This window comes from Enhydra lutris, unplaced genomic scaffold, assembly GCF_002288905.1.
Source record: "Enhydra lutris kenyoni isolate GAN:26980312 unplaced genomic scaffold, ASM228890v2 scaffoldscaffold44, whole genome shotgun sequence".
NCBI lineage: Eukaryota > Metazoa > Chordata > Mammalia > Carnivora > Mustelidae > Enhydra > Enhydra lutris.
Window position 1 is genome coordinate 1,653,271 of NW_019154128.1, and position 18,991 is coordinate 1,672,261.

An 18,991-nucleotide genomic window follows, 5' to 3' on the forward strand; every position below is an offset into this window, starting at 1 on the left:
GAGGCCGAGTTGCAAAAATACCTCCAGTTGATAGAACCTGAGGACCTCAAAGAGTTCCACTTTATGGAACTCCAGGTACAGAATACCTGGAGAAATTTGCCTCCATTAAAACAATTGTAAAACCATGACTGAGTCCCCTGCTGACTGCCTTGTAGCACTAGACATCATTTCACCTTTATGGGAAGCCAAACAATGTATTCTAAACCATTTTAGCCATATTATGTCACTTTCTCACAACACCTTCTTTTTAAAATTAAATTAAAAATTTTAAGAAGATTTTATTTATTTGGAACACCTAGGTGGTTCAGTCAGTTAAGTGCCCTCCTTTTGCTTAGGTCATGATCCTGGGTTCCTGGGATCAAGGTCCAACTCAGGCTCCATGCTCAGCTGGAAGTCTGCTTCTGCTGTCTCCTTCTGCCCCCCTACTCACGTGTGTGTGCACGCATGCATGCTCTCTCTCTCTCTCTCTCTCTCTCTCCCAAATAAATAAAAGAGAGAGGGAGAGGCACAAGCAAGGGTGACTCACAACACCTTCTTTACCATGCTTATCAGAAAAAGTTGATTCCTGTTGATCAACTTTGAAACATACCAAAGCATGGATTATTGTACTTTAAGATAAAGAAAAAAATCTTTAGTGCCTCCAGGTAAAAGAGGAAATGATTCATATAGTCAAGAGAATTAAACTGGCATCAGGCTTCTCTAAAAATAGCATACGAAGCAAGGAAAGAGCAGAGCAACATTTTTAAGAAACTTAAGGAAAGAAAGTGGGAACGAAAGATAAGATACCCAGGCAAGCTGTGCTTCAAGTATCAAGATTATAAAAAAAAGCTTAAAACATGCAAGAACTCACAGAATACTATATATATGTATGTTCCTGAGCAGTTTATCAGGGTGAGTTTGATTCTACCAAGAGATTACTAGGAAATCATTATTACAAAGCTTGATGATGAGCATTTCCCAATATTTAATACTAGAAGTAAAATTTAAAAGGGTGAAGGGATGAGTGGAAGAACATGTAAACCTTAAAGTTTCCAACAAAGCAGAAAGAATGCAATTTAAAATTTAGGGTAAGATTAATGATGGTTGTATATTATCAGGGAGAATAAAAAAATTTCTTTTGAAACTGGCAGATCAAGTAGTAAAAGTTTAAGAGAAAAGAGGATTAAATACTTACAAAAGGTGAAATAATACACAGGCAAACAACCACTAAGAAAAAAATTAAAAATTTCTTAAAAACAAAACAAAAACTCAAAAACAAAAAAGTCCACACAAAGGCATTCAAATTGGTAAGGAAGAAGTAAAACTTTCACAATTTGGAGATGACATGATATCGTGTACAGAAAACCATAAAGATTCCACCAAGAAACTACTTGAACTGTTAAATGAATTTGGTAATGTCACAGGATGCAAAATCAACATACAGAAATCTGTTACATTTCTATACACTAATAATGAAGCAATAGAAAGAGAACTTAAGAAAGCAATCTGATTTGCAATTGCACCAAAAATAGTAAAATACCTAGGAATAAACTTAACCAAGGAATGAAAGATCTGTACTTTTAAAACTGTAAAACATTGATGAAAGAAATTTAAGACAGCACACACACAAAAGACAGTTATTCCAGGCTCATGGATTAGAAGAACAAATATTGTTAAAGTGTCCATACTATCCCCCCAAATCTACAGATTTAATGTAAGCCCTATCAAAATATCAACTGCATTTTTCTCAGAAATAAAACAAATAATCCTAAAATTTGTATGGAACCACAAAAGACCCAGAATAGCCAAAGCAATTTTGGGGAAAAAGAAAAACAAACTTGGAGGTATCACAATTCTAGATTTCATGTTATGCTACAAAGCTATAGTGATCAAAACAGTATGGTACCGGCACAAAAATAGACACATAAATCAATGGAACAACATGGAAAGCCCAGAAACAAACCCACAATTATATGATCAATTAATCTTCAACAAAGCAGGAAAAAATATCTAATGGGAAAAGGACTGTCTTTTCAAGAAATGGTGATGGGAAAACTGGATAGCTATATGCAAAAGAATGAAACTAGACCACTTCTTATACCGCACACAAAAATAAATTCAAAATGGATTAGGAACCATATGTGAGACCTAAAACCATAAAAATCCTAGAAGAGAGCACAGGCAGTTATCTCTCTGACATCAGCCATATCAACATTTTTCTAGATATGTCTCCTGAGGCAAGGGGGAAAAAAAGCAAATATAAACTATTGAGACTGTATAAAAATAAAAAGCTTCTGCACAGCCTAGGAAACAACAGCAAAACTAAAAGACATCCTACAGTATGGGAGAAGATATTTACAAATGATGTTTCCGGCAAAAGGGTAGCATGCAAAATATATAAAGAAGATATGAAACTGAACACTTCAAAAAAATCTGATTAAAATTGGCAGAAGACATGAACAGACATTTCTCCAAAGAAGACATACAGATGGCCAACAGACACATGAAAAGATGGTCAATATCACTGATCATCAGGGAAATGCAAATCCAACCTATAATGAAATATCACCTCATACCTGTAAGAATGACTAAAATCAGCAGCATAAGAAACAACAGGAATTGGCAGGGTTGTGGGGAGAAAGGAACCCTCTTGCACTGCTGGTGGGAATGCAAACTGCTACAGCCACTGTGGGAAACAGTATGGAGGTTGCTCAAAATATTAAGAAAAGAACTGCCCTGCAATCCTGCAATCATACTACTGTTTACCCAAAGAACACAAAACCACTAATTTGAAAGGATAGATGCACTCCTATATTTTTTGAAGCATTATTTACAAAGCCAAAGTATGGAAGCAGCCCAAGTGTCTACCAATAGATGAATGGATAAAGAACTTGTGGTATATATATATACAATGGAATATTACTTGGCCACAGAAAAGAAAGAAATCTTGCCATTTGTAATGACATGGATGGAGCTAAAGAGTATTATGCTAAGTGAAGTCAGTTAGTCAGAGAAAGACGAGCACCATACCCTCTCACTAATATGTGGAACTTAAGAAAAAAAGCAAATGAACAAAGGAAAAATAAAAAGAGAGAGAGAGACAAATTGAGAAACAGACTTAACTATACAGAACAAACTGGTGTTTACCAGAGGGGAGGTGGATGACGGGCTGGGTTAAATAGGTAAAGGGGATTAAGATGACACTTACCATAATGAGTACAGAGTAACACGCAGAATTGTTGAATCACTATATTATATACCTGAAACTAATATAACACTGTATGTGAACTATATTGGAATTAAAAAACTTAAGAAAACCCAAAACACCCACACTTTTTTTTTTGTTAGAAAAGATAAACAAAAAGGAAATGCTAAATAGGGAAAGAAACACAGTAAATATTACTTACTGCACATGATAATATTTTCACCAGCTAGACTCAAGGACGTGACCATGCCCACTTGTACCCACCAAACTGTCCCACATTTTTCTTTAAACTCTTCTTTTCAGCTTATCTCTTGACTCATACAAAAGACCTAGTGGGCATAGCATCCTGTGATGGAAAACAAAACTACCCCTCAAGCAGTAATGATTATCCTGTTGGTGAGCTCCAGCTGCCCCAAACCACCCTGATCAGTGTGAGCTAAACCCCAACTCACATCTGTGCAGGTGGATCATGCAGTGACTCATGGGTTGACCAACAGTTACTTTTATTTTATTATAATATTAAAACCTCAATCCGAGGAGAAGCACAGGCCACATTAACATAATATGCAATGTATGTATAAGCATGCTTCCTTAAGGCACATGTGTGACCCAACACCTACCCCCCCCTTTTTTTTCCTCACCATAACACATACCCTCCCAATTTCCATCATGCTGCTACCCCATCCCTTCCACCCACCTCCCCTCCAGCATCCTTCAGTTTGTTTCCTGAGATTAAGAATCTCTTATGGCTTGTCTCCCTCCCTGGTCCCATCCTGTTTCCTTTTTCCCCTCCCTTCCCCCCACAACCCCCCACCCAGCCTCTCAAATTCTTCATATCTGAGAGATCATATGATAATTGTCTTTCTCCGATTGACTTATTTTGCTTAGTGTAATATCCTTTAGTTCCATCCACGTCATTGCAAATGGCAAGATTTCATTTTTTTGATGGCTGCATACTATTTATTCCATTATATATATATCCCCCACTTCTTTTTTATCCATTCATCTGTTGATGGACATCTAGGCTCTTTCCATAGTTTGGCTATTGTGGACATTGCTGCTATAAACATTTTGGTGCATGTGCCCCTTCAGATCACTAAATTCATATCTTTAGGGTAAATATCCAGTAGTGCAATTGCTGGGTTGTAGGGTAGCTCTATTTTTAGCTTTTTTGGGACCCTCCATACTGTTTTCCAGAGTGGCTGTACCAGCGTGCATTCCCACCAACAATGTAGGAGGGGGTCCCCTTTTTCCCTTTTGCCTCCCGCTTTACATAAATGACAAAACTCTCTTTCTAAATATTCATCCTAACCCTAAATAAAATAAACCCATTTACTGTTGTTGCAAGAGTCATGGCTTTGGAAATTATTCCCCATGATCTCCTTATTTGCTGCAAATAAAGTTTTCTTTGTGTGACAACTCCACCTGGTGTAATTTCTATCTGTGAATTACCAAGGAGTAAATTCATGTTAGTTTGGTTTCAATATGATATAATTGTAACCAAACATAACAATCATATCAATAAATGTGAGTGGGATTAAGTCAACTGCTAAAATTGTTCAAGGGGCACCTGGATGGCTCAGTAGGAAGAGCATGTTACTCTTGATCTCAGGCTTGTGAGTCTGAGCTCCACTTTGGGTATAGAGATGACTTAAATGAATTTTAAAAAATTGTGCAAACTGGCTCATAAGGGAAATCCCAACCATATGCAGCATAGAAGACACACCTAAAACACAGAAGGAGTAAAAGTAAGGTGATGGATAGTGATATAAAATGCAATTGGAAACTATAAAAAAGTGTAGTCATGATGCTATCAGACAAAGTAGGACTCAGATTCCAAAGTATTATATAAGATAAAGAAGAAACTTTATATTGCTAAAGACTCCATTATTTCAATAAAATACAAAAATCATGAATATGTATGTGCCAAATAACAGAATAACTACTTTTATAGAACAGAAACCACAGTAGATATAAGGAGAAATAGAAACACACTAAAAATTAATTCTCAGGATAATACAAGTGGACAAAAAGAAAAAAGATAATAGATTTAAACAAAATAAAGAATGTATTAGATCTTTTAGATAATAGAGAATATATTCTTTAGATAATAGAGAATATATTCAAGAGCACATGAAAAATTCATAAAAGTTGATAATATGGCATAAATAAGAGTAGTTTTCAAAAACGTGGAATATACAAACCATACTCTTTGATCATAAGTAAAAAAAAACTAGAAGTTAAACACAAAGTAAAAAAAAAAAAAAAAAAGGGATGCCTGTATGGCTCAGTCAGTTAAACGTCTGCTTTCAGCTCAGGTGTTGCTCCCAGGGTCCTGAGATTGAGCCCCACAGTAGGCTTCTTGCTCAGAAGGGAGCCTGCTTCTCCCTCTGCCTGCTGCTCCCCCTGGTTGTGCTCTCTCCCTCTGACAAATAAATAAATAAAATAAAATAAATCCCATCTGGAAATTTAAAACATTCACTAAATATCCCTGGTATAAAATTCCAGAAATTCTGAAAAATGTGGTAAAATGAAATGTTAAGAAAACACTACATATCAAAACCAAGAACATTTAAAATAGCAGTTAGAGAAAAATATATAGCCATAAACAGAAAATGACTGAAAATGAATGGATTAAATCCCCAGCTCAAATAACATTGACAAAATTCAACATTGATTTATGATTAAAAACTCTGAGAAAATAAGGAATAGAAGGGAATGAGCATCTACCAAAAACAAAGCAAAGCAAAACAAAACAAAACAAAGCAAAACAAAAAACAAAAAAAACAAAAACAAGACTGCAGCTAGCATCATATTTGATGCTGAATACTTTTCCCTTAGGACCAGGAACAAGACTAGGATGTCTGCTCTCATGATTTCTGTTCAACATTGCTTTGGAGGCCCCAGGAGGTACAATAAAGCAAGAAAAAGAAATAACAAATATCCAGACTAGAAAGGAAGAAGTAAAATTTTCTTTATTCACAGAATATATGATGGTTCATGTAGAAAACCCAAGAGAATGTACAAAAATGTTACTAGAATCAATAAGTTAGGCTACAGGGCTCAAGGTCATATACAAGTATCAATCATATTTCAGTATACCAGCCACAAATAATTAAAAATTAAAATACAAAAATATGATTTATAATAGTATAAAATAAAAATATTTATAGTTAATTTTAATTGACACTGTGCCAGACATAAGTAATGGAAGATATAAATCACTGGTGAGGGAAACTAAACAAGGCCTAAGTAGTTGAAGAGATAAACCACATTCAGAGATCAGAAAACCTGATTTTGTTAGGGTAATAGTCCTCCCCAAATAGATCAATAGATTCAGTGCAATCCCAGCCAAATAGCAGAAGACTTTTTTTTCCCCCTGTGGAAACTTACAGCTTGATCCTAGAGTTTACAAAGATCCTAAAATAGATAAAACAAATTTGAAAAAGAAAAAAAAATGAAGCATTTATACTACGTAATTTCAAAACTTACAAACCTACAGTAATCCAAAGGTGTGGTGTTGGCATAAAGACAGACACACAATGGAAAGGAACAGAATAGAAAGTCCAGAATATACCCATACATATGTAATTCATTGATTTTAGAAAAGGAGCCAAAGTTATTCAATGGGAAAACGATAATTTTTTTCAACTAAAGGTGCTAGAAATAGATGACCCAATCAATAATGGGTTTTCAATAGGTGTTACTTTACAAATGAATAAAACTTGAGATTTTGAGAGTTAATAATGTGCTCAATGCTACCCAGATAAAATATTTGAAACTGAATTGTTTCATTCCAAAATCTGGGACTTTCACCACGAGGTTGTCTCCTATTACAAAAGCTACTGTTTGCCACTATTTACTTTATAAAAACATGTCCTCTATTCTTAATTGGCTTCAAGTTCTTTAAGGGTGCTGCATTTTATGTTTCGTAGTATCTTTGGTGTGAATGATAATTATTGACGATAATGATATTATATATAATTTAGTTTGATTCTGTGGTAGACAGGTTATAGATAAAATATATTTGAAGACAATCCTCTATGGGAAGGGAGCACAATGACAGAGGGATGTGGTTCTTCTTCTTTTAATTACTTATTAACATATAATGTATTATTTGCTTCAGGGGTACAGGTCTGTGAATCATCGGGCTTATACATTTCACAGCACTCACCATAGCACATACCCTCCAATGTCCTTAACCCAGCCACCCTCTCTCTCTATCCCTCCCACCCGCCCAACAACCCTCAGTTTGTTTAGTGAGATTAAGAGTCTCTTATGGTTTGTCTCCCTCCTGATCCCAACCTGTTTCATTTTTTCCCTCCCCACCCCCATAATCCCCCTGCCCTGCCTCTCAAATTCCTCATATCAGGGAGATCATATGATAGTTGTCTTTCTCTGATTGACTTACTTCTCTCAGCATAATAGCCTCTAGTTCTATCCACATCGTTGCAAATGGCAAGATTTCATTTCTTTTGATGGCTGCATAGTATTCCATTGTGTGTGTGTGCGTGCGTGTGCGTGTGTGTGTGTACATACACACATATACATATATATGTGTGTGTATATATATATATGTGTTTGTGTGTGTATATATATATATATATATATATATATATCTTCTTTATTCATTCATCTGTTGATGGACATTTGAGAAATATGGTTCATAATCACTGGATGCTAGGAGTGCTCACCCTGCCTTCTCTATGTTACACTTTCATCATCACTCTGGAATTCCCCATCATCAGTAGGGAATCTGCTGTCTCATGCTACCCAATCATTCGTTTTAGAAGAGAGATTTAAAAGTCTTATTTCCAAGTTGAAGTGAGTACATAGACCTTTACCGCTTTCCCAGTGTCCTTTGGAAATATTTTTCAGAAGGCTGATTGTAGAAACAATTCTCTTTTCAGTTGCAAATTGACCTAGCACAGTGGTTGTGGGTCTTCATTACAGCCTCATGGGTTTTATTTGGGCAAACTTACCTGAGTTGAGGGGCGGAGGAAAAGTCCACTCAATGAAAGGATGACGGTCAAAGGTGTTGGCCCTCTGGCACTTCTGCACATCTCCATCATTTTGGATCATGTCCACAATTTCTTGTGTCCAGGTTGTGCCTAGAGCATCAGTTATTGTCAATTCCATCCACTCACTGAACAATTTAATTCATTTCCTTGATTATTTATGTATTCAGTAAAATTCACATATGCTGAATGTTAAGTGAAATCACCTCACTTATCACTTCCTCTTTAATCCCTAATGCCTCGCATAGGGCTTTGCACCTAGTAAATGTAGTCTGAATGAGTGAGTCTCGAATCAAATGAATGTAGGGAGATACAAAGATGAATTAACTGCTGTCTGTGTCCTAACAAGTTTATGATCTTTTTGGAAGAGATAAGTTAGGACAGAGATTACCTCTTGCCTAGCTTATATTCATTCTTCCCTTCTTTCTCAAATTAATAGATCCTTAATTTTTAGCTGGGCGTACAGCTACTTGCCTCAAAGGCAATATTTTCCAGTCTTTCTTGCATGATGTGGCCATGCCATTTTGGGAAGTTTTTTTTTTTTTTCCCCAAAGGAAGGAACATGATCTTATTCCTCCCTTCCTACCTTCTTGCTGCTTTTTGGAATGTGTGCAGAAAGTTAGAAAGACCCAGGGTCTTGGATGATCAATACAGACACCATTTCAGCCCTGACTCATCTCCAGACTGCTTTTCCTTTTGGGTTTTCTGACACTTGTAGCCAAATTGAATCCTAATGGACACAGAAGAGGAGTGCAACTAGGCATACAGGTCAGCAAAGAGCTAGACTGTGCTCACTGCCCACCGGATATCCATTGTCCTTTTTCCACCGAAACTTTTTTGTGTCTCTCTGACCCTTAGCCAAATCTGCTGTTCACGTATACATATGACTGCACACATACACAGATAAATACACAGATAACTAGAACATGAACAGTATACAGTAAGAGCCAAAAAGGATGTGCAAAGGGTTGCAGGAGTTTGGAGGAGGAGGCCAACTTGCTGCGAAGAGGGTCAGTGAGGCTGAGCTCAGATGGTAGCTTTGGAGTGAAGGGTCAAAGCATGACTGGAATGTTCATCTTCATTAAGAAGCCAGGACATTCCAGGCTTCTGGGGTGGGGGGTGGGGCAGTGCGGGCGTTGAGGGGGTCTCAGGAACCAGGATAAAGACAGTTACATTTCCAAAATGGGTAGTGTAAGTGGGCTCACAGAAGGTAAGAGGTAGTGGGGGAGGTGAGGGAATGACTGGAGATGTGGGGACTGTCCAGAGGGCCTTGGGATTGACTGCATAATTTCAAGGGTGAGCTGAAAAAAAGCTCCGGCTCTGAGGTATAATGCAAATTCAAGTTCGGTTCTGAGCATAAGTGTCCAGTGCAAACCAGACAGAAACAGAGATTCTTGAGGAATTGAGCCCTGCTGACAGGAAGCCCCTGCCCTAGTTTTAAGTAATGTGAGTCATGAGAACAGAGTGAGGCTAAGGAGGGACTTCCCAGCCACAGAGAACAGAAACAGTCTGAGGAGATTTTGAAGAACTATGGTGAATGGACTCTTTTCTGAAATCTTTCTGGTTATGTATACTGAGAGTTCCTCTTGTGGAGTTAAATGGCCACTGAGAGATCTTCTCAAACTGGTTACGGCTTCAAGTTCATCACCTCACTTGGTTGCATGGCTTGATGTTGCAAATGCAGGCAGTGCAGGGGGACTGTCATTCTATTGGCCTCCCCGGTTAAGATGTTCTCTGTTCCTCCAGAGAAGGAACAGATGTTCCTTATGTTCCTGCATAAACCTTGCAACCCCTTGCCTTTGCAGTCCCTCACTTTTGTCATAGCCTCCTCTTCATTTTATAAGATCCTGGTTAAGTGTCACCTCCCCATTCCCAGATCCTTCCCACTGTACTTGCATGGGTGTAGGACCCAAAGCTATTAGAACATTTCATATTGGGGTGAAAGCCTTCATTCTCACATTGGTGTCACCCCACTAAGAGATGCTTCTTACGGGCAAGGAATGTGGTCACTTCCCAGATTGCTTAGCTGATGGGAACAAGGAGTGGCTGGGTTGGCAAGATGACTGTGAGAACTTCTGTATAATTTCTCAGACTCTGTTTTAAAATAATCATGTGATTAATTTGGTCCTTCAGGATCTGAGATTCTACCCAAGTAAACAGGAGGACCTTGGATCCTGGGGGATTGGTGCTCAGAAGCAAGTCTGGTTTCATTTCTCCTGGGGGCCAGCCCTGGGGAAAACCTGCATTTTTAAAATAGGGGGGCCCCTCCAGGCATTCCTAGTCCTCTATAGCTGACTTCCCCACCGCCAGTTTCCCAAACCTACCTGACTTTGCATAGGATGCAATGAGGAGATCATCAGGTTTTGCTTGGAAATTCCAGATTTTGTCCCAATTATCACTTATTATCTTGGTCATAAGGACTCCATCCACTTCCCTGGTTTCTGGTTGAATGTATTTTCCCACCAGCTGGTGATCTTTCATTTCATCCAGGGACATCTTAACAGATGCTTAAAAGAAAAGAATGCTTGTGTTAAAGCTCAAAACAGTCATTCCTATCAAGAAAAATATTCTCTGAAAAAGGAGAGGTGTCATGGGCATTCATTACTATGCTTATTAATATTAATTTAGGTGCAAGAACTCAAAAGAGGAGGAGCCAGCAGCATTTTCAATAGCTTCGTTTCGGGGTAACAGGATGGTAAAGACACGAACATATTTCAGAGGAAAGCACATTGGGAAATGTGCTAGACCAGATGGGTTTTGATGGGCTTGTTAGAGATGGCCTGAGGCCTGAGTGACAGGAAGACACCAGGTGAGAAGACCGATAAGCTCACAGGCCCTTGTCAAGTTTGAGCAGTAGGAGAAGGTCAAAATGTAATCAGCACTTAGGCTGGCCGTCTACAGATCAACTTCGAAGCAGGCTGTGGGTGGGTTGGTGAAATCCACATCTGATCTAGATAGCTCTAGAGCTGGCACGAGTCACAGAGCAGGTGGGGCAGAAATAAACTCACATTAGGGTTCCCTTTCCACATGATGGCCATCAAAAGATTTCAGTGGGGCCGATCTGGAGTACATGAAAGCCTCTCTGTGCATCAATAGCTCCAGGTGTCACTCTGCCCAGATCTCTGGCTGAAGAGCAACATATGCTAGCTGAGGAGGTGACCCCAATTTGCTTGGGGAAGCAACGCCCACTGGCATGCCATGCCATAGTGGTTCCCTTCACACATAGCTTTGTTTCCGTTTCTTTATTATAGAAATGTAGCACACTAAAGCCAACTACAGCATTACTAGTTTTAAGAGTAATCTTGGCACATTTAATAAGTACTTTTTATGTAGGAGCAACGTTAACATATTGGAATATCCAACAGATGAGCTTGTAATTAGAAGTCAATGTATTATTGAGTATTTTAATATGTAGACTCAGGATTTTAGGTTGAAAGTTAAGATAATTTTACTTAGCTTACAAATGTTTAAGAGAATTTAAGAATCAATTCATAAACTTAATTTTACAAGATTTGTGAGGTTTAGTGAATTAGAATTTCTTTCTCTTTTTGTTATTCTCAGACAACTGAGGTCCTTAAAGAGAGTAAATGCAATTGAAAATATTTAGGGAATTTTATTAACTAGGTTGAATAAGCCTTTGTAAGTGGAAAACATTTACCCGTATGCCCCTGATACTCTGTGATCTGCTGTAGGGTGCAAGACTCTGGTTTTAATCTGAATTCTGAGTTTTGCTTTCCTCTCTGTAGAATGGGGGGGGGGGGGGGGCGGCTCAATTTGTAACTCTAAGTTGCCTCTGACGTAACTGTATATCTAGTTGTACATATTCCTTAGCTGAAAGTGAAACAAAATAGTGACCACTCCCTTTACAGGAGGTTTTTGCTTTTTGTACCTGCTTCATTTTGAATAATTTCTATTGTTACCTCTCCAAGTTTACTAATTTTTTCTTCAACAGTGTCCAGTCTGTTGTTTATCTTATTCAGAGTGTTGTTCATATTTGACATTGCTTCTTTTTTTAATTTCTAGGAGTTTAATTGGGTCTTTTTTCTTTTTCTTTTTTTTAAGATTTTATTTATTTATTTGATAGAGAGAGAGAGATCACAAGTAGGCAGAGAGGCAGGCAGAGAGAGAGAGGGAAGCAGGCTCTCTGCTAAGCAGAGAGCCTGATGCAGGGCTTGATGCCAGGACCCTGAGACCATGACCTGAGCCAAAGGCAGAGGCTTAACCCTCTGAGCCACCCAGGTGCCCCTGGGTTTTTTTCTATCTTACATACCTCTTCTATCATGCTTACACCTTATCTTTTTGAAGATATTTGTGTGGGGGAGGATTTTTAAAAGTTTTATTTTATGTAACCAGAATAGTTCATCCATTTCTCTAACACCTTCTTCTCACCTGTGACAACCACCAGTCTGTTCTCTGTATCTATGAGCCTAGTTTTAAAAATACATAATTTTTCTATATTCCACATATAAAAGAAAACATATAGTATTTTTCTTTCTCTGTCAAATTTATTTCGGTTAGCATAATGCCCTTGAAGTCCATCCATGTTGTTACAAATGGCAAGATTTCATTCTTTTTCTTTCTTTTTTTTTTTTTGTAATCTCTACACCCAGTGTGGGGCTAGAACTCACAACCCTGAGATAAAGAGTCACATGCTTTATAGACTGAGCCAGCCAGATGTCCCTCATTCTTATTTTATGGCTGAAAATTATTCCGTTCTGTGTGTGTGTGTACATACACACTATATGTATATACATATGCATATGTATATACACACAGATATATATGATAAATCCCTTATCTGTTTATTCATTGAGGTTCGTTTAAGTTGTTTCCATATCTTGGGTATTGTAAATAATGCTGAAGTGAACATGGGGATGCATATATTTTTTCGAATTAGTGTTTTCATTTTATTCATTAAATACGGAAAACGGAATTGCTGATCATATGCTAGATCAATTTTTAATATTTTGAGAAATTTCCACACTGTTTTCCACAATGGCTGCACCAAATCTCCTTCCCATCAGCAGTTGCAGGCTCTCTTTCCTCCATATCCTCGCTATCGCTTGCTGTTTGTTACTGTTATAAGCAGGTGAACCTCCTTCACTTTAGATCTGGGCCTGATCTGCTGTCTCTGTGCTGGGACCCAGGGTCAGGAGTCTGAGCACATGAGCCACTTAAGAGCTGTTTCTCAGTTTGCTGTATAGTCTTGTGGGTCTTGGGACACAAGCTTCCCTGGTTTGCAAAGTTAGATGTTTTGGAGACCCATCGCCCAGGTGTATGCCTTAAAAGTTGGGTGGCCCAATGTAGTGTGTGAACAGTTTTCTCCTCAGGGAGAAGCTCTGGGTTTTGAGTTCCCTTCCAGTTATGGGTTATGGTGCCGAAGATAGGTTTTACGGTGAGATTGTGTCCCAGCCTGTCTCCCACTTCGATGTGGTCTTCTCATTTGCCTGATGTGTCACTGTCACTCAGCCAGATTTTAGGTTATTTTATTTATTTATTTATTTATTTAGACTTTAGGTTTTTATAGAGGAAATTGTTCCATTTGTAGCAGTGGACTCATTGAGTTCATGAGAGGAGGTGGGTTCATGATCTTTCTACAATGCTACCTTGAGCCAGAACTCAATCTTGGGTGGGGAAGCATATACAAATAATTCCTCTCCACCCAGAATGTTCAAGTCAACTTGATCCTTCAGAGGTATGTAGTCTGTTTCAGGCACACCCTGGCCCACTGCACATATTTTCTGCAGCATTTGTGGTGTTATTTAAAAACAAAATTAATAGGTTATGAGTATGGCAGGATGGCTTTAATAGCGCTTTACTCTTCTTTGTCTGATTCAACATTTATGGACTAGAACAGCCACTAAGAGTATAAAATTTGCCAATTTCTTCTTGTATTTCTCTCAGTTTTTACTCTTTATATTTTGAATCTGCTAATGAGTGCATACTAGTTCAAACGTTTAACCTTCTGAATCATTTTTTCTTTTTATTATTATGAAATGCCACCTTTATCTCTGATATTGCTTTTTTCTTAAAGTTTTCTGTGTCTGATACCAATGGCCACAATAGTAGCTACTCTTTAGGTAGCATTTTCCAGGTATATATATTTTCCTAGCCTTTTAATTTCAATCTTACTCATTTTATTGTTTTCTGGTTTCTTTCTGCTACCAGGAAATCCACTGTCTTAAATATGTATATTTTTTCTAACATGTCTTTCTTCCCTACTTTGTAAAATAGTGTTTTATCTGGTGTTCTCAGATAAAGATATTGTCTGGTGGAACAATATCTATACTTATATTTATTCTTATTTATCTTTCCTGGAGCTTGTAATTTCTGATATCAAGGATTTGTAAATTTCATAGATTTTGGAACATTTTCAGCTCTTCGTATATTGTCTTTCTCCCACTCTCTTTGCTCTTACCTCGTGGAACTAACTGGCTTTGTGTCTGACCTGCTGATTCTGTCTTCATCTCTCTTGGTCTCTCCTTCACAGTTTCCTTTGCTTTGTTTCCCTGGCTCCAGTCTATTGTGGAAATAGGTGAGCCAGGTGAGCCCAGCTGATGAAATTGTGAAATCACAGGGCTGTGAAATCACAGGACTGTGATTTCTCTAGCCCTGCCTTTCATTCGATGAATTCCCTTTTCAGCGGGAGAGCAGCAGTGTGCCATCCTGCCCGCAGCACAACAGTTATCAAAGATGGTTTGGTGGTTTTGTAGTGATACAAAGGGTTATGCAGAGTGGTTTGCCCATGACAGGCCTCTTCTCTAGGGATTTTCTGACTCATGGGCAGCTGTTAATGGTCTCCAGTTTGGTTAGGCTAATGGCAGCTGGACGATTTTCACATTCAAGGCCATCCTATTTGGGTTGTCTTAATTTGGAGGGAGATTGCCCAGAAACCAGTCACAATGAAGGTTACCCACATTTCAGCACATGCAAATGACCACACCAGAGGCTGTACTTAACCACAAGGTACATACCTTTCCCTTAGTCCAGGTCACCAGCTGTGGGGGGCTCTCAACTTCTGACTTGCCCAACAACTCTGCAGGCTCCACCCTTCACCACAAAACTACAGCTTATGACCCCCACCCCGGCCCATCAGTCCGGGGCGCCTCAGCTCCACCATTCTGGCCTGTCATAGTCACCACTCCCATACTCCTTATTGCTCCCGTGTCTCTGCAGGTCATGTGGGGGCTGTTGCCACACTGGTCTGGGCTCACTGCGGGGCACTATACTTACGACAGTGCTTGCAAAATGCATTGTTTTGAATTGCAAATTATGCTCCTAAACCAAACACTAGAAACTGTCTGGTCATGCTTCTGTTCAGGGAGTTCAGCCACTGATAATGTGATTTCATTGGACCACTGCCTCTGTAAGTGGTACCACCAGCTTCGCTATTATGTGTATGGATGCTTTTACCAGCCTACTGCTTCCTATACCCACAAGGAACATCTCTGCAGAGCAGATAATCTTGCTTTTCTAAATATGTTCTGCCCGCATTTAGCCTTCCTGACACCATTCACTCAGATCAAGGATCTCATCTTATTGCCCATATAACATGGCCCTGGGTTCTCCTGTGGGACATCCAATGGAATTTTTACCTCCCGTTCCACCACAGACCTCTGGCATTACTGAATGCCTTGGTGGTCTTTTAAAATACTTGCTCCTTAAGTTGCAGGGCAGTACATGGACTCCTAAATGGACTTCCCTGCTGCAGTGACCCTTTAAACTCTTGGTCATATGACCACCATTCTCCTTACACCAGTTGGACTTGCCTGGCTATGCTGCTTGATTATTATCAGAAGGGAATCTGTTGCCTTCATCTTATGGGAGGACATTCTTTACAAGTTTCCCAATACTTTTGAGTCCTCTTACCTATTTAAAATGCCAATCGTGGGGCACCTGGGTGGTTTAGCTCAGAATGGAGTCTACTTGAGATTCTCTCCCCCTTTCCTCCTCTCCCTGCTTGTGCACGCTCTCTCTCTCTCTCTCTCTCTCCCAAAATAAATAATTAAGAGTAATAATAAACCCCAGAGGGCAACACTGGAAAGTTGCTGCAACCACGCAACCACTTGGCTGCGGCTGCCCTGTTTACTCTAGGCCCCCTTGCTGTTGCTTGACTGCGAGGCAGGCTGCTTTCTGCTGTGACTTGAAGCTTTGGAAAGCCAAATTATGTGTGCAGTCTTACAACCTTGTGGGCCCCTTTAAACACTTCACTCGGTTGCTTGCTTTCACCACATCTGTTAGATTGGTCCACATTGTGGGTCCTACTAGGAGCTAGTGAATTTATTTACTATCGAGAGGACCCCTCCCTTGCTGCAAGTGACACACCACCACGGCACCTCTAGTTCAGGAGCAAATCTGCAGCGTTACCTTCTTAACCCCAACGGGACCCTTCCCCACAGTCACCACTCTGGGCGCCATAATCTCCCTGTTAATAATCCCTCTAATAGACTTGCTTGTCAGTGCATTCCTTCGTGATTTCTTAGTGCAGATGGTTTTAGATAACCATTTAGCTTTAGATTACTTAACAGGTCCAGCAAGGACATGTGTGTGCTGTAAAGGCCACCACCTGCTGCACACATGTGAGTGATTCTGGACAAATTCAGACGACCCAACAGGTGCAAGTGTTCTGCAATCTCATCCTAGTTATCAAACACCTACCTTCATGTTATCCAAGGGCTTTGATGTATTTTCTTGGCTGGACTCAATAAATGAAGGGACTGGTTTGTCAGGATTTCAAACTGTGGTTTGTTTAATGATATTATTGATGGGCATTTATGCTTTGCTCATATGTTTCATATGCTGCGTGACCAGTCCCTGTTAGCAGCTTTTAATATCTCTGCTGCCTGGACAGTGCCCATGATTTTCCCTAAAGACTAATGCCTGGGCATCTCAGGGTCAATTGTGATGAGCAAACAGCTATTTTGAGTTGTGCGTAGGCATTTTATAGTGTGACAACCCTGTTCACACCCAGGGTCTGCAATTCAGATAAGGACCTGGGTTTAGGGTGCCCACCATAAGTTCCTGCTTCATTTTCCCCCAGGACATTTCTAAAATAACTACTTACAGTTAAGCCCACAAAAAGTCACTGACCTCCATCCTTGTAAGTAAGAGGTGCTTGCTACCCTGCTCTTGATCTACTACTTGCTTGTAACTTGGGACCAGAAGAATGCCCTTCCCCCAGCTCATTGCAACACCTCCCTTCTGGGATCTCTAAATAATGAATCCTGCGGCTTTACTTCCTTTGTGTGGGTGTACTGAAACCGTATCTTAAATCAAAATGACTCCAGGGTTTTCACTTCCTCGAAGTGGGAGCTCAGATGTCAAGGAAGATACCTGTTGCCCCTACGTGGGTGGCGTGTGCCTCCTTATTCAGCAAGTCAGAGCTCAACACACTTGCTCAGGCTTCTCAGCGCAATTCACCATCAGTAACCCTTTATATGTGGGATTCTTTTGCTCTGTTTTGAAGGTAGGCTCCTCCAGAAAACATTTTTCCTTGCTCTGCTAGGGTGTGTGGCTGCTTTTTAAGGATTTCAGCTGATCTTCTTCAAGGAAGAATGCAGCTAATAAATGTAAAAGGAATGATAGGTATAAAGATGGCATGAGTAGATGCTAAACACCCTTGGATACAATGTTGAGAGAAGTGTGATATTCACAGAGTTTCAAAATATCCACTCACAGCAGATTACAGAGGCGGAAATGTGCCTTCTAATGATCACCTTGCCCAAGTGTAAATTAGCATCCCTGATAGCAGGATGACCTGTATTATTGCCAGCTGTGATGCAGTGAGATATCAAAAGTATGACTTGGGGAATTTTCCGGTAACAATGTTTTTCATTATTTTCATTCTTCATATATTTTCATTCTTCATCTAATCATGAAGAAACAATTGGATACAACCACAATGAGAGATGTTCTATGAGACAATTGGCCCGAATTTTTCAAAGGCATCCCCCTTAGGGAAATAGACAACAAAAGAAACCAAATGGTTAGGGCCAGGGGCACTCTTCCAGACTGTAAGAGACAAAAGAGACATATCAAAATGCAATGCAAGGAACTTAACTGAATTCTGAATAGGAAAAAAAAAAAAACCCCAAAAAACAAAAAAAACAAAAACAAAACCCCAGCATTAAAGGACATTATTGGGACAGTTGGGGAAATTTGCCCAGACTGTATGTTTGGTAGTGTTATGATAAGAGAGGAGAATGTCCTTACTTTTAGGAAATATCCGCTGAAGTATGCAGGGGGTGCAGTGTCAGAGTGACTTCAACTTACATCTGATGTTTCCTTAAAATAGTGTACATTTATTTGTATATATGGGTGTGTGTACCCATACATATAGGTAGAGGGCAGATGGAGGGGAACGGGTGCAGAAAAATCTTATTAGTTGCTGAATCTGGGTGAATGTTTGTAGGTATTCTTTGAACTATTTTAAAAATTTCTATGTAGTTTTAAAATTTATAAAGAAAAATATAAGAGAAAAACAAGTCTCATTTGTTTTTCTGACACCTAGATAGTAGGAGCATGGACTTCTAACACAGGTGACAGCCAGCAGGTGGTTTTTCATGAGCAGGGAGATTTCTCCTTCTCCTTCCCAATCCCCAAGCCCAGACCAGGGAGTTCTCTTGCTGTACCTCTTCTCAGGGTGGGCTCTTCCGGGAGTTCTGCCTCTTCTCAGACTCCCCACCTTGTGTGACGCTGGGCTTTCTTTCCTAGCTCCCCACTCCCATTGGTGTCAGCATCAGAGCTCAACTTCGGACGGACACCTTCCCCCCAACCCACTTTTATCTTC

At 39.5% G+C, this 18,991-nt stretch overlaps 1 protein-coding gene across 1 annotated transcript in view; it reads right to left on the reverse strand.

Annotated features, from left to right (window-relative positions):
* The window catches only part of LOC111155904 (sulfotransferase 1C1-like), a 29,380-nt gene extending 14,711 nt beyond the window's left edge, over nucleotides 1–14,669 (reverse strand). The window contains exons 1-3 of the mRNA XM_022516369.1: nucleotides 14,621–14,669; nucleotides 10,527–10,709; nucleotides 8,167–8,295 (exon numbers count right to left, since the gene is read on the reverse strand). Of these exons, the coding sequence (XP_022372077.1) occupies nucleotides 8,167–8,295; nucleotides 10,527–10,709; nucleotides 14,621–14,669 (361 nt within the window). The remainder of the gene's footprint in view (nucleotides 1–8,166; nucleotides 8,296–10,526; nucleotides 10,710–14,620) is intronic.
* Nucleotides 14,670–18,991: the final 4,322 nt, after the last annotated feature.